Consider the following 14340-nt stretch of genomic DNA (forward strand, 5'->3'; position numbering starts at 1 on the left):
GAAGAGTACAATGAGAAGGCACGTAAAGCACTGAGTACAGTGTTTGACACATAAAAAGTACTTAATAAATGCTAACCAGTATTATCATAGAATCACATTAAAAATTGTTATACTGTAAATACTATTTTGAAATCTACTTTTTTCACTTCATCCATTATGAACATTTTTCACCATTAAATGGTCTTCTATAAGAGCATTTTAAAGGCCAAATGGTGTTCTGCCTTATTAATGCACCATTATTTCTTTAAGCAGTTCTTCACAATTTGACATTTTTCTCTATGATAAATAACACTGCTGTGAACATCCTTCTAAATAAATCTTGTATAGTTTTCTGATTACTGGATCAAAGAGAAGATACATTTTGGGGGCTTTAAATACACAATGCCAAACGGCCTTGCAGTGTGTGAGTGTGCCCACTTCCCCAAGCCATGACCAAGAACGAAGCTCCCCCTTATTCCTGCCCATAACAACAGCAGTATGCCGGTGATGCCAGTGTGGTAGGGAGGACTCTTATTCTGAGATTCTTCTGCAATGTTACCAGCCAGCACAAAGCAATCTTCCTCTGACATGTGCCCCAGTCAAGCAGGGGCAGTATGAGACCATTACTCCCACCTAAGCTATACCTCACCTAGGAATGCCCAGGCCAAGGTACCAGCATCCCTTTGTCACTAGGTTGGCTTCCTATCCCTTACCAAATCGCTTGGTGTAGAGCATTTCGCCCAGGTTATGGGGGGCCAGTGAGTACACTGCCAGGATGCCTTCATCAGGAAAGCCCCTTTGGCTGCTAGGGATGAAAGCCGCCAGGAGCTGGCCATCTGCAGAAATGTCACAGCTGGCATCATTGTAGATCTTGCAGTTCTGCACCAGCACATTCATGGAGGCTGCATCAGACAAAGAAAGAAAAGAGGGTAAGAAAGTTTGGAGTTGATGGTATAAAAAATTCTGGGTCAAGAAATCTGGGGGCCTCTCTAAGGGCCTGAACCTGAACCATCTCTAGAAATACTAAAGGCTGCCTTATCAAACTAAAATGTCATGGAACAAGCAACACAAGACACAGAAAAGATATGTCTCTTCTACCACTTTAATAGGAAACTACAGAGAGTCAACACAACTCCAACAACCTGCTGAGTCTTAGCTCACACTGAGGAAACATCATTTGAGAGATGAGCTAGGGAAAAAGTTATTAACAATTGTTCCTGGAGAGTCACTCAACAGCTGTTATTGTCCAAAAGATCAAAACTGAGATGAATGAAAATGTAAACCCACTGATTCCAAGAAAAAGGTGATCCAGGTAAAACTTCCTTGAGGGTGAGAATCCTACTCCCCACCTCTATGTGACCTTGGAGAAGGAAATCATTTCACCAGTTTCTGTCTTATTTTCTCGTTTAAGAAAACTGGAGCATTTAGAGACTTCAGTCTTCTGGACAGCTCCTTGCTAATGCTAATCCCTAATTCCACAAGAGAGGATAAAGATAAACAAAGCCTACCCCTGGCTGGATGGCTGGAACTATTTTCATTTCTCACTACGCTCTATCCCTCACCCATACCATAAGCCAATGACCATGGGCAGCCCCAGTCTGCACATAGCAGTTACTGAGAATTAAGCACAGTCAGCCAGGCAGCAGGCAGGCTCAGCAGGAGGGAACGGGTGGGGTGGGGTGGGGTGGGGTGGGGGAATGCCTGTCGGTGGGGTGAATCGTTCCACATGACAGGACTAATGAGATGTTAGCTAGCTCTGGGGCTGTGTCTGCATGCTTTGTTTCGGTTTTCATTTGAATCCGTCTCTGAGGCCCATTGTGCAAATCCCTGCCCGGAGGAAGTGGCCTACCCTTGATGTGAGCCTGAAATCAGATGGCCCACACCATGGGCATGAGCAGAACAGCACAACACATCCAAAGGGACCAAGCTCCTCCGGGCTCTGTCTCATTTAGATCTACTTACATGCAAAGAGACTAATTCACTTTCTCTTATTTGAAGGAGATCACTTCAGATGTCCACTGTCAGAGGCATTATGGTTAAAACAAACAAAAAGGCAAGCTTAACTGCCCTCACCAGATTCCAGGTGATCTACTCCAGGAAGCCAAATGGCCTGACCCGGAAGGTCAAGGGCAAGTTTCCCCAGGAAATTACCTTAAGGAAAACAAAACAAAGAGCTGCTTTCCAGGGGGAACTTGCGACTTATGGGATCAGGTATTTGGAGTGATTTCTAAAACTCTATATTCATCCCCCTTTCCCTGTGTGTGTTGTTAATGAAGCCGCAGAGATGACAGAGGAGATCAAAAAAGACATCAGAACACATTGATTAGGCTATTGTGCCAACTCCTGGGAGCTGACACCTACAGCACCATTAGACATAAAGCTGAGGAGGGACCACAAGGATGGTTCTGTTTGCTAACTAATAAGATAATGACATCCAAATACTCATTGCTATCACCATTAGGGCTCTGTACGGCACAACTTCCAACCCACCATCTGCTCAAGCCTGTATGGCTAGATTTATCTAGTTAGCACTGAGACTGTCTGCTCCTTACTCAGGGTCCCAAGCCTGTTGCCAAAAAGATAATCTCCTCCCCCTTCCCTGGACTGACACATGATTACACAGTTGGGGATACAGAACCAAAGCAACTGGGGGAGCTTCAAGAATCCAGGGGCTTCCCTGGTGGCGCAGTGGTTAAGAATCTGCCTGCCAATGCAAGGGATACAGGTTCAAGCCCTGGTCTAGGAAGATCCCACATGCCGTGGAGCAACTAAGCCTCTGCGCCACAACTACTGAGCCTGCACTCTAGAGCCCGCGAGCCATGACTACTGAGTCTGTGCGTGCCATAACTACTGAAGCACGTGTGCCTAGAGCCCATGCTCTGCAACAAGAGAAGCTAATGCAATGAGAAGCCCGCCTACCGCAACGAAGAGTAACCCTGGCTCGCCGCAACTAGATAAAGCCCGCGCGCAGCAATGAAGACCCAACGCGGCCAAAATAAAATAAATTTATTTTTTAAAAAAAGAATGAGTCCATCTTGGTTTTCTAACCTTGATGTTGGCACAATCCTCAGAAAGGTAAAAAGAAACTGACAATTTAGACTGCAACCATAAAAGGCAGAGAAAGAAAGAAAGAAATGACAAATATTAAGTAGGACATGAAAATAAACAGAAAAGGAAATGGGACACTGCGGGCTTTAAGACAGCTTTGTATGGTTTCCATTTTATCTACATTTAAGGTCCCAAAAATGCATGGTGAGTATTTTATGAAAGTCGGCTTTTCTATCTTGCTGTTACAGACATCTAGCTTATATGTGTTAACCTGCAATTCAGTCAAACATATAGAAGCCTACAATGACCCTCAAAACTCACCACCAACATTAAAAAAGCACTGAACTAGATACTGCCAGATTAATTACTAAGAGGGGTCTGCAGGTGGGGGGAAAGTACAAGTAAGGTTTTCCTTCTTTTGGGAGGCTTGGCTCTAAGCCCACAAAAAGCTGGGCATATAGACAAAAAGCATTTTGTCAGCCTCAAATTCAAGCCATGGTGTTTGTGTACTGTATTATGATGATTCCAAGTCAATGGCCATCTCCCAAATTTTATCCCCTCCCCTCAACTCCACCCAATTTTGCAACTGCTCCCAGTTCCTGCAGTGAGCTCAGAGAGAGATATGCAAATAGCATGTGAAAAGAGAATGCTGAAAATTAAAATGGAGCTTCTCCAGCAGCATGTTCCCTTTCAGAACTTGTACAGCTAGGGATCTAGGGTTTTACTTCTACCATAATGAAGGGGATGTAGTAGGCACAGAGTGATTTGGTAGCTTCATTGAGCACTGGGTGGTGTGTTTACAGTTTCATTAATATTTCAAAGCTCCAATTAGCAATTTACATTTATTGCTTGTTGTATATTAATTTCATGGAGATTAATATACAACAAGCAATGGAAATGTTCAGATGGAACATGGAATGGAAATGGAAATGTTCAGTTACAGTGGTGAGTGGTCACTGCTTCAATTCGTTCATGCACCTTCTTCTCATAAGGCTGAAATTCTGATGAGCTAATTTAAAAAGGGAGAGACTTCCTGGGTCTCTGTTACTTGTTTTCTCAGGCCATAGCAAAGTAATGCACTAATGACAAGGAGAGCTCATCCTTTTTGGACTCAATGATGATGTAAGCAGGTAGAGAAAAAGGTGAAGTGAAATACAGTTTAAGACAGTGGCAACCCACACACAGCACGAGAAAGCTTTGTTCTGCTCCCTGCCTTGCCTTACCACAGTGGTTCTCAAGTTTCAGCATGCATCATAATCACCTGGAGGGCTTATTAAAACACAGAACGCTGGAGTGAGGCCTGAGAATTTGTATTTCTAGCAAGTTCCCAGGCGTCTGATGTTGCTGGTCTGGGACCACACTTGAAAACTGCTGTCTCACCAAACAGTCCTTGACCCCTGAGCTGGAGCTCCAGCAAACTGCCCTGCACTTAAAGGCAAAACACATGTGGGGAATGATGACGGAGCAGTTAGCTGGGCATCTGAGAATGGAAATAAAGTCTAGGAAAGAAAGGATTTTTCAAATCAAAACTGCTTAAGAACTTCAGGGGGCAGCTCCAGGAGGAGCAAAAACGATGCAGAAGACAGCAGGAAGCCACGTTCCAGACTGTGCAATGTAATCTCCTCCTAATTACAAATGATTTCCAAGTTAAAATGCCCTAGCAGGGAATGGGAGGGCTAAGAAGTACTGATGCCTGGAGGAGCAGAGGGCTCTGCTTTTCTATCAGCGCCATAAATTATAAACAAACACCTTGTCCAAAGATCGGTTTGTAGCCTGTTGCTGGCTGGCCAGATGAGGCCACGGGAGCGATGAGCAGCTGCAGTACTTTTCCAGATGCATTAGATATGGATTTGGAAAACTCAAAAGGGGTTTAAATCAGCAGGAAAATTTCCTTTTCACTATCTCTGAGCCCTCATATTTCAGAATAGGACCTCCTGCACAGAGCTCCAGATGACACTATATAAGCATTCCCAACGGCACCAATCACTACGTCCTCTGTGGATGTGCGTGTGCCCCACGTTGCTCAGCCCCTGGGTTTCTTAAGGTCCGTTCTGTCAGGGCACCCTGGTGACTAATGCTATTCTTCCGTAAGAGTTCACTCTTAAAAACCACAGTGCATCTAATGAGCTATTTTTTTCCCCATGAGAGCGGTTTCAAAATTGTCTATGTTATATGAGGCCTTATTCACAAATTTCTAAACGCTTTACAGATAGTAATTCATTAACCCTGTATCTCGGCTAAGAGAAACAGGTGGTAACACTCTTTAGCCTAATTCTAGAAAAGAGTTAAATTCAATTCAGATAAGTCAGATGACCTCTTAACAACACAGTGGCTGCTGAACACCTGAGTAAAACTGAGGGCCAGTGGCTCCCAGGCATGAGCTGTGCCAAAGCCAAACACTTCCCTCCTCTGGGAAGTATGCAAGGTTCAGACACGAATCCTACAAACAGATTCCCAACTGAACTCTGCTGACAGCTGAATCTACCAGATTCACAACTGTAACTAGACTTTATTCAGACCAACCAGGAAAAGCAGTTAGAGTTAATTACAGGAGCCTCAGGTGAAAGTGACTGTCATTCTAGAGGGTAATACCTGGCAAGGAACACTGACCACCATCAGACATATACGCCCTAAACTCCTAGAATGCCAAGTATTTCCCAAGGCCAAAACTCTGAGAAAAATAGGGCACTTTTAAAAAGCAGAATTCTAACACCACACAAGACTTCAGTGAGGAAGAAAGGTGAGCCAAACTAAATGAGTCAATCTGGTTGCACATGATGCTTTTTAATCAGCTCAGGTTTTACAACAGCCATGATCAAAGTAAGAAGGAACACAGAAGGTGAATGACAGGAAGTTGTAGTTAGAACAAGTGGAGGCTTGTACAAAGAATGTTAAGGACAACCAAAAAGACCGTCTCAGCTCTGCTAGCAGCATATCCAATGCCTGTATTCTTCTCAATATTTGGTTTTTCTATCAAAGAAAATTGCCTCCAACTGGGGAGAAACAACATGCTTCAGAAGGATCAGAAGCCAATTACAGATGAGGCAACAGGTTAAGAGAGAACTATCTTTTTTACATGAACATCACTTTCCAGAGATGGAAAATACACCTCTCAGAGTACTGAAAACAGGGGCAGGGGTGACTTTAGAACTACAGCCATACTCTCAAACAATCATGGTATAATTTCCAAGAAAAAGACATGATAAAAAGAGCTAACATTTACTGACCATTTACTACGGAAAGTGCCAGATGCCATTCAGAGTGCCTGACATGTATCAATGTTAACTAATTTAATTCTCCTAACAATCCTATGAGGTTGGCACTATTATAACCCTCATTCTATAGACAAGGAAACTAAGGTGTAGCGAGATTAAGTAACCAAGGTCACACTGCTAGAAGGTGGATGAGCAAGACTTGAACCTGGACAGTGTAGCTCAAGAGTTCATTTGCTTAACCATCATAGGACAGATGACAAAGAAAACGTTATCAAAGAACTGCCTTTCCCTATGCTTGTGAAAAAAAAAGCATCAGGCTCAGGCCTTTAAAGTATAAAAAGTACAAGTAATTCCAATACTATTTAAGCTGTTCCAGACGAAAAGAAAAACTTTCAAATTATATTTGTAACACAAGCATAACATTGATACCAAAACTCATAGATTTTATGAAGAAGAATAGGATAGATCCATCTCACAAATTTCAAGGAAAAAACTCTTAATTATTAGCAAGCTACATGGAAAGAATTTAATGCTAAAGCATATACATGAACCAGGTGGAGTTTATTCAAGGGATGTAAGGTTAGGTTCAATATTACAGAATCTATCAACATAATGATCTTGGGGCTTCCCCAGTGGTGCGGTGGTTAAGAACCCACCTGCCAATGCAGGGGACACGGGTTCGAGCCCTGGTCCTGGAAGATCCCACATGCCGCGGAGCAGCTAAGCCCGTGCGCCACAACTACTGAGCCTGCGCTCTAGAGCCCGTGAGCCACAACTACTGAAGCCTGCATGCCTAGAGCCTGTGCTCCACAACAAGACAAGCCTACACACCACAATGAAGAGTAGACCCTGCTCGTCACAACTAGAGAAAGCCCGCACAGCAATGAAGACCCAACGCAGCCAAAAATAGATAAATTAAAAAAATAATAATCAAGGGAAGTTTATTGGGATTATTGGGATTTAAAAATTAATTTAAGGTCAATTAAATATACAGATACTTGTTTAAAAAACAATGATCTCATTATTAGGTCAAAGGAGAGAAAAGAACATATGATCATCTTCACAGATGCTGATAAGGCATGACTAAATTTAACATCTATTCTTTTTTTGTGTGGGGGCGGTTGGGGGGGAGTCCTAACCACTGAACCGCCAGGGAATTCCTAGTATCTATTCTTGATTAAAAACTCACAATAAAATAAGAATAATGACTTCCCTAAAACAATAAACTAGTTCTGGTTCAACCCAAAGGTCAGCAATATGCTTACTGGGAAAAAGCTAGAAGTTTTTCTACTGAAATCAGGAATGATATGAGGATGCCTGCTTTTATTTAACATTGTTCTGATGGTAGCAGCCAATGCACTTAGACAAGAGGAAGAAACCACAGGTGTACAACCTGGAACGGAGGAGGTAAAATTAATACTATTTACAGATAACATACTTAGAAAACCCATGAGATTTAACTGAATAACAACTATAATTAGTAAACAAATTCAGTAAAATAGAAAATTTTTTTAAAGCTTGTAACAATAAACTTTAAAAATGTATAAAATTACATGAAGAAAACTTTAAACATTCCTAAGGGCTTCCCTGGTGGCACAGTGGTTGAGAGTCCGCCTACCGATGCAGGGGACATGGGTTCGTGCCCCGGTCCGGGAAGATCCCACATGCCGCAGAGCGGCTGGGCCCGTGAGCCATGGCCGTGAGCAGGCCGTGAGCCTGCGCGTCCGGAGCCTGTGCTCCGCAATGGGAGAGGCCACAACAGTGAGAGGCCCGCATACCACACACACACACAAAATTCCTAAGACCATAAGAGAGACTTGGAGAAACTGAAAAATCATACCATGTTCTTACATAAGAAGATACCATAAAAATACTGAGTCTCCTTAAGTTACTTTATATGTTTAATGTTATCACATTAATTACACTAACAGGATTTTTTTCAGGGGGGTGAAGAGAAGAAGCGAGGTAGTTGTGGTACTGTTACATGAATAATCAGACAGATCCCTGGGACAGAAGAGACAGAAGAAATACATCTAAATACTCAATGGGAAATTAATAGGATGAAAGTGACACCCCAAATCAATGGGGACAAATAGATCATTTTATAAATTGGTTGTGACAAATGTGTAGCACGTGGGGGAAAAGTTGGATCATACTCTGCTTATTTAGGACTAGGTTAAACTTCTGATGAATCAAAGATTTAAAGGAAAAAACTAAAATATAAAAGTACTAGCTGATCTTCTTGATGCTGCCACAAAATCTAGGAACCATAAAAGGAAAGTTGGATAATTCTGACTACTTAAAATAAGTTCTTTGACAAAAATAACCTTCAGCAGAGTCAAAAGACAAATGACAACCAGGAAACTCCTATTATGAGTTAATTTTCTGATTTATAAAGAGCTCCTGTAGAACTGGTAAGGAAAAGACCAACAACACAATAAAAAAAAAAATAGGTAAAGCACAGAGACAAGCCAAGAAAAGGCAACACATGTGGCTAAATGTATGCAGAGCCACACAAGCTGGTTTATAATATGAGAAATACAAATTTAAAATACCTACATACTATTTTTTTTTTCTTTTGGTCACACCAAGCAGCTTGCAGGATCCTAGTTTCCCGACCAGGGATTGAACCCTCGCCCAAACAGTGTCAGTGCAGAGCCCTAACCACTGGACCTCCAGGGAAGTCCCACCTACATCGTATTTTTTACCATCAGATTTGTAAATACCCCAAAATATAATAGCACATTCTACAAGCAACGGTTTAGGGAAACATGCACTCTCATGAACCACAAGCGAGTGTATATATAGGTATAATCTCTACACAGGGTGATTTAGCAGTATCTATCAAAGTCACAAATCTACATATTCTTCCTCCCTACAATTCCACTTCTAGGAATTTATCCTATGATATACCTGCACATGTGCAAAATGACAAACCGTGGCATGGTTTGTATAGCAAAAGACTGGAAACAACTTAAAAGTTCCTCAGCAGAGGGGCTTCCCTGGTGTTCCAGGGGTTAAGACTCTGCACTCCCAACACAGGTGGCCTGGGTTCAATCCCTGGTTAGGGAACTAGATCCCCCATGCTGCAACTAAAGATCCTGCATGCCACAATGAACATCCCATGTGCCACAACTAAGACCCGGAGCAGACAAAAAATTAAAAAATAAAAATAATAATAATAATAATAAATCTCAGCAGAACACTGGTTAAAAAATGGACAGTGGGGGACTTTCCTGGTGGCAAAGTGGTTAAGAATCTGCCTGCCTGGTCCAGGAAGATCCCACATGCCGTGGAGCAACTAAGCCCGCAAGCTACAACTACTGAACCTGTGTGCCACAACTACTGAAGCCCGCACACCTAGAGCCTGTGCTACGCAACAAGAGAAGCCACTGCAATGAGAAGCCTGTGCACCACAACGAAGAGTAGTTCCCGCTCGCCACAAGTAGAGAAAGCCCACGTGCAGCAACAAAGACCCAACATAGCCAAAAATAAATAAATATTTATATATATATATTAAAAAAGGACAGTGGGATACTAGGCAGCCATTAAAAAAGAACTGAGTAAATACTTTATGTACTGATACAGAAAGATCACCAAGACATAAAGCAAGGTACAGAAAGAAAAGTATGTATAACATGCTACCATTTAGGTTAAGTAGAGGTGGAAAAACATACATTTGCATGTACTTGTATATACATACAATATCTGTGAAGAGCTATGCAAGACACGGCTAATTGTGGTTGCCTATGGGGTGGAGTGGTGGGTAGCTGGGAGCAGGGTTGGGAAACTTTTCACTGTATATCCTTTTATATTTTAAAAATCTTTGGTAAACATATTTCAGATTATAATGAAAGAAACGAAGCAAATAAAATAACGAAACAAAGTACCTAGGGAAAATTATGGCAAACATCTGGGTCAGAAATCTATAAACAAGCAAACAGTATTTAATAAGGGAAAAGGGAGATTGCATTTGATTTCTAGTAAAGAATAGATTATTGAACATGCAGCTTAAAAGCACTTAGGAAAAAATGATTGCTACTGAGGTTTCACTAAGATCAAGACATGAAAAATTGGGGCTTCCCTGGTGGCGCAGTGATTAAGAATCCACCTTCCAATGCAATCTTACATGCCTCGGGGCAACTAAGCACTCCAACCACAACAAAAGAGCCCTCACGCTGCAACTAAGACCCTATGCAGCCAAAAAATAAACGGGAGAGGCCACAACAGTGAGAGGCCCGCATACCACAAAAAAAAAAAAAAACCAAACTTAACAGAAACAAATACAAACTTTTGGTTTTTAAAACATTCAAACTGCGCAAGTAAGTATAGGATGGTAATGTCTTGGTTTATTAACAGTTATCAAGTATATTTTAAATAAATAAATACATTTATTTATGTTTGGCTTCATTGGGTCCTCGTTGCTGTGCACGAGCTTTTCTCTAGTTGCGGTGAGCAGGGGCTACTTTTCATTCTGGTGAGTGGGCTTCTCATTGCAGTGGCCTCCCTTGTTGCAGAGCATGGGCTCTAGGCATGTAAGCTTCATTAGTTGCAGCACATGGGCTCAGTAGTTGTGGCTCATAGGCTCAAGAGTGCAGGCTCAGTAGTTGTAGCCCATGAAGTTGCTTCACGGCATGTGGGATCTTCCTGGACCAGGGATCGAACCCGTGTCTCCTGCATCAGCAGGCGGATTCTTAACCACTGTGCAACCAGGGAAGTCCCATCAAAGAATTTTAAGTGACTGCAAACTCAATAGTGGCTTCAGAAAAAGCTGTTGAAATCTTAGGCTGAACTAACACTGTCCAAACCACCATTGTACTCTGTTTTGGACAGCTCTCATCTGGAGTGTTCTACCTTGTTCTGCCACCTCAAAGCTTAAGGGGGAAATGAGCAGACTGTCAAGGTTGTGAAAACCAGATCGTAAAAGGAATCTCAGGAATTTTGGCCCAAAAAGAATGACTTAAAGGGAAATGGCAGTTTATCTTCAAATAGCTGGAGAACTGTCACTTAGAAGAGACATCATTAAACTTATTCTATAGAGATTCAGAGGCAGAACTAGGACCAATGGGAGGAAGTGACAGCAAGGGAAATGGTGGCTGGGTATAAGAAAAAACATCTGAACAGGAATTTAGCAGTGACGGACTAGGGCCAACTCATCAGACAGTGTGACCTATCTGAAGTGTTCAAGCAGAGGCTGAACCACCACTTCTCAGGGACGTGTGAGAGTCCATCATCAGAAAGTGGAATGAGATGTCTAAAATGCTGTGGTTGGGCTTCCCTGGTGGCGCAGTGGTTAATAATCCGCCTGCCAATGCAGGGGACATGGGTTCAGGCCCTGGTCCGGGAAGATCCCACATGCCACGGAGCAACCAAGCCCGTGCACCACAACTGCTGAGCCTGCGCTCTGGAGCACACGAGCCACAACTACTGAAGCCTGTGTGCCACAACTGCTAAAGCCTGCGCGCCTGGAGCCTGTGCTCCGCGGCAGGGGAGGCCACCGTAGTGAGAAGCCCTCACACTGTGGCGAGGAGTGGCCCCCACTCGCTTCAACTGGAGAGGGCCCGCACACAGCAACAGAAGACCCAACGCAGCCAATAAATAAATAAATTAGTTACTTTTTAAAAAAATGATGTGATTTCAATCGAACAACTGGGACACGGGACTGAGGACTCATAGAAGCTGGGAAAACGGACTGACAGACAGACATGTTTGTAAATCACACATCAATCAGGCCACTCCCTTTGTTCCATTCAGATCTAGATTAATAAATGAGTTTATCATCACTGTAATCTCTCCTCAAGGGTCTGGCTCTCAGTTCCTAGACTCCCTTCTCCTTCTCTTCCTCTCAGTTCCACCCAAACTTCTAGGCTTGGGACAATGAACTACTAGTCGGTAAACTCCTGGGGCAGACATCTTCACTTTGGTGTCCGCCTTAGCACTGTTCTGATCACTGTACCGAAGCACTGTTCACTGCTCAGGGTGGGTGCTCAATACACATTTGTTGAATTGCTTAACGAGAGTTGGAGAAGGACTGCAGAAATGGCACACGGCAGTCAGCTGCTCAACGAGGCGATGAAAAATCCAGTGCTATGTGGGCTTCTGAGCTCTGGCTCACCAGTAAGAGACAGACCTTCCACCAGTATCCCCAGTTCTACCTCGGCTTACCATTACTGATTTCTGGGAGGTCAAACTTAGTGAAGTCCCACCACTGGAGCCGGTAGGTAGTATTGGCAATGTTACTGGCCACGGCAGACTGTCCATCACCAATCACTGCCCCTGATGGGGGAGAAGACAAAGAGAGCACATTATAGTGTTTATCTATGTGTTTCCATTGTAAACATGAGACAAAACTAGGATTAGGAGAAGAGGGAGAAAAGGAAGAATCACAACTAAGGCTGAAGAAAGCTGACAAGTCCTATCTGTCAAGTCTGTATCTCAAAGAGAAACCAGACTTGTTTCTCAAGAACAATTCAACTTGTAAATATAGTATAATACAGTATAATATAATATGGTATAGTATAGTATAATATAATATAAATCAGCCTCCCTTCCCTTATTACCTAACATTTACTGAGTGCCAACAATGTGGCACGTACTGTATATATATGCTATCTGGTAGGCTCACAATCTAAAGAGACAAACGGGTGTTCATAAAAATGCTTGGAAAGAAACATGAAAAATGGTAGGACACCATTAACACAGAAAAAGAGAGAGAGAGAGAGAGAGAGAGAGAGAGAAAAGAAGAAACGAGGTAATATTTGTTAATCTCTTCTGAATCTCTGGCATGTAATACAATAGAAATTTATGAGCCTAGCTTTTCCGCCTCAGAATATTTTTATTAAGGCAGTATTTTATAGCCCCTGCCCTGCCCCACCCCAGGAGAACTTCCTTTAATCCAGATTTACTTGTAACATCTCACAGTTTAACTTTCCCTGAGACATACACTTCTGTATGACATTTTTTTCCTTGGTAACCAATTAAATAAAAAAGGGATTTTTTTAAAACAGGGTGACACTTTAATTTGCAGTTGTATTTCATTTTACATGAACATGTCATCTCTTCCTCCTCCTCCTTCCGAGGTGCATTTCATACACACCCACCCTTCTGATCAGACAGAGCCAAACCCTCTTGGGAGAATAGAACATTCTTATGTGCTACACAACCTAAATGGTCTTCTCTGTTGCAAATCAACTCTGACTTTGAGAAACTGAACTTGTTAGAGCTGACTAGCCTTGGAACAATGGACAGTTCTATACCCAGATTCTTCAGTATCATCATTTTCCTCCTCCGCATGTCACTGCAAGAGGGTCATGTCTTTTTTTTCCCCCCTCCTCCTTTTAGAACGCTGTATTTATTGCTCTGCTACTCCTGGTGTTTCCCTGTTCTTTCCTAAGATGGTCAAGAGGTTGTTCAGGAAGAAAATGTCCTCCATATAAGCTATGAAGTATGAGAAAAGTAGTCTTCTCACTCTTCCGCAGTTGCTTCAGGCCATTGCATGAGAAGACTCTTTTTTAACATTAGTTTATTGATAGAGTCCTTGTCCCTGTTTCAATTTGTTAAGAAAGGTACAAACAATTCATTCCCAAGATGATGATACTTCTAGATTAACATATCGTCAATATGGGCAGGACTGCCCCCATGGGGGTGAAAACTGTTCATGGTGGGGGAAAATCTTAGATAGTACAATCTCCAGTCCCTGCCAAAGTAATGCAGTATATGAACAGATACACAGCATTATCTGTGATATTAAAATTTCATGGGAGGGGTTGATTAGGGAAAAAAATGTCTAAAAAGGCTCCTTAGGAGGGTAATGATAAAATAAAGGTTGAGAAATACTGTTTTAGATAAACCAATACCATCCAAACAATACATTCTTTATAATCTTGCAGATTCAAAGACATTGTTCAAAATGGTCCTGATCTCTCTGAAGGCCTAAGAAAGACAGCATTTGAGCGTTCTGTCAATGAGCCCACTGACCTCAAATCCCTATTGAGGGGGCTTCCCTGGTTGCACAGTGGTTAAGAATCTGCCTGCCATTGCAGGGGACACGGGTTCGAGCCCTGGCCTGGGAACATCCCACACGCCGTGGAGCAACTAA

At 42.5% G+C, this 14340-nt stretch overlaps 1 protein-coding gene across 14 annotated transcripts in view; it reads right to left on the bottom strand.

The window, feature by feature from the left end:
* AMBRA1 (autophagy and beclin 1 regulator 1) overlaps nucleotides 1–14340 on the bottom strand; it is a 178167-nt gene that overhangs the window by 29449 nt on the left and 134378 nt on the right. For all 14 annotated transcript variants that reach the window (XM_067037108.1, XM_067037109.1, XM_059068381.2 and 11 more), the window contains 2 exons: nucleotides 12408–12518; nucleotides 693–881 (listed from right to left, as the gene is read on the bottom strand). In XM_067037108.1, the coding sequence (XP_066893209.1) occupies nucleotides 693–881; nucleotides 12408–12518 (300 nt within the window). The remainder of the gene's footprint in view (nucleotides 1–692; nucleotides 882–12407; nucleotides 12519–14340) is intronic.

The sequence above is a fragment of the Kogia breviceps genome, chromosome 7, assembly GCF_026419965.1.
Source record: "Kogia breviceps isolate mKogBre1 chromosome 7, mKogBre1 haplotype 1, whole genome shotgun sequence".
NCBI classification, from domain to species: domain Eukaryota; kingdom Metazoa; phylum Chordata; class Mammalia; order Artiodactyla; family Physeteridae; genus Kogia; species Kogia breviceps.